Source organism: Zea mays, chromosome 4 (assembly GCF_902167145.1).
Source record: "Zea mays cultivar B73 chromosome 4, Zm-B73-REFERENCE-NAM-5.0, whole genome shotgun sequence".
NCBI lineage: Eukaryota > Viridiplantae > Streptophyta > Magnoliopsida > Poales > Poaceae > Zea > Zea mays.
In genome coordinates this window covers 8,198,882-8,200,147 of record NC_050099.1, presented here as the reverse complement: position 1 = coordinate 8,200,147, position 1,266 = coordinate 8,198,882, and the positions used below count along the sequence as shown (strand labels likewise).

Sequence of the window (1,266 nt, the reverse complement as noted above, 5' to 3'; positions counted from 1 at the left end):
GTTTTTTTATCAAAACCATATATATGTCCAAACTTAATTTATTTTGTGGGGACCATTGTGACGAGGATACCACAACATTAAGAGCTAGTTTGGAAACTCAAATCCCCTTCGGGATTGAAGAGGATTGGAGAGGAAATTAGTTCATTTCCACCTCAATCCTCTCCAATCTCGAAGAGGATTTGAGGTTCCCAAAGTAGCTCTAAGGCTAAAGGATACATGGATTTAAATCACAAATCTACATCCAAGCTATGGCTCCTATCTATGGATATTGGTGCAAGATATAATACCATTTAAAAAAGGTATCTCTCAGACATTAATATTCACACTAAAGATGTGTCTCAGACTCTATATAACTACGAGCAAACCAAGATCATCAGCAAGCATACTATTAGACATACCGGTATATATTATTGTTCTTAGTCATCGCACAAGACTCTTGTCAACAAGACCAACAACAGGATGAGGACTGCCGTGCATGCTGCGCTTTGCATTGTGCTTGTGATAATGTCTTCAACACTGTCATCTTGCGAGGACGGTGAGTATATGCAACCCATTATTGCTCTGTACGTGCTTGCCATAATCGTTAGAAGCTTGCGAAGTGAGTTCACATGTTGTATCTGTGCATGCATGCGTGTGTGCAGATGAGAAGGTATCTATCGCATGTGACACAGGATGCAATGCCGCGATCTCCCGTCTCAAATGCTTCCTGATGGCCTATTCTGAAGGGAAAGTGTTGGTCAGCAGCAACTGCGAAACGCCGACCAGGTGCGGCTGCGTGTTTCGTCACAAACAAGATGCAACCCTTATCGCCGGCGACGTTGGCAACAAAAAGGGATATTGATGGCAGACGTGTATTTCTTGGTTGAATAATATATACTGCTAGAATTAATATGGGCACCAACAACGAAATATCTATAATGTTATTCTTCAGTGTAATGCTTCCAGCATGTTCTGTTTTAGTATAACTAAATATCTATCTTTCCCCCCCAATTTAAGTTTTTTTTTGGTTCTCCATACGTGGCCTCTAAAATAATCAGCCTATATATCGTGGGTGTTTTAATTTCTAAAATGGAGCATGGTGCAGTAGTCTCGGACCACTACCGGAATCAGCTTCTTTGCCGTGTGTCTGAGACACACGGCAAAGGCTATTTTACACTCGGCAAAGGCTTTGCCGAGTGTAACACTCGGCAAAGAACGCTCGGCGAACTGTACATCGGCAACAACATCTTTGCCGAGCACTTTTTGACGGGCACTCGGCAAAGACTT

General features: G+C 42.3%; 1 protein-coding gene across 1 annotated transcript; it reads left to right on the top strand.

Annotated features, from left to right (window-relative positions):
• Positions 1-382: 382 nt before the first annotated feature.
• Positions 383-999, top strand: LOC100275050 (uncharacterized). The gene is made up of 2 exons (NM_001165475.2): positions 383-535; positions 642-999. The coding sequence occupies exons 1-2, from the start codon at positions 460-462 to the stop codon at positions 839-841; spliced, it is 276 nt and encodes a 91-aa protein (NP_001158947.2). The 5' UTR covers positions 383-459; the 3' UTR covers positions 842-999.
• Positions 1,000-1,266: the final 267 nt, after the last annotated feature.

Coding starts and splice junctions, on each gene's coding strand:
- LOC100275050 (NM_001165475.2), top strand. CDS start 460: ATGAGGACTGCCGTGCATGCTGCGCTTTGCATTGTGCTTGTGATAATG. Junction 536..641: donor ACTGTCATCTTGCGAGGACG/GTGAGTATATGC, acceptor GCGTGTGTGCAG/ATGAGAAGGTATCTATCGCA.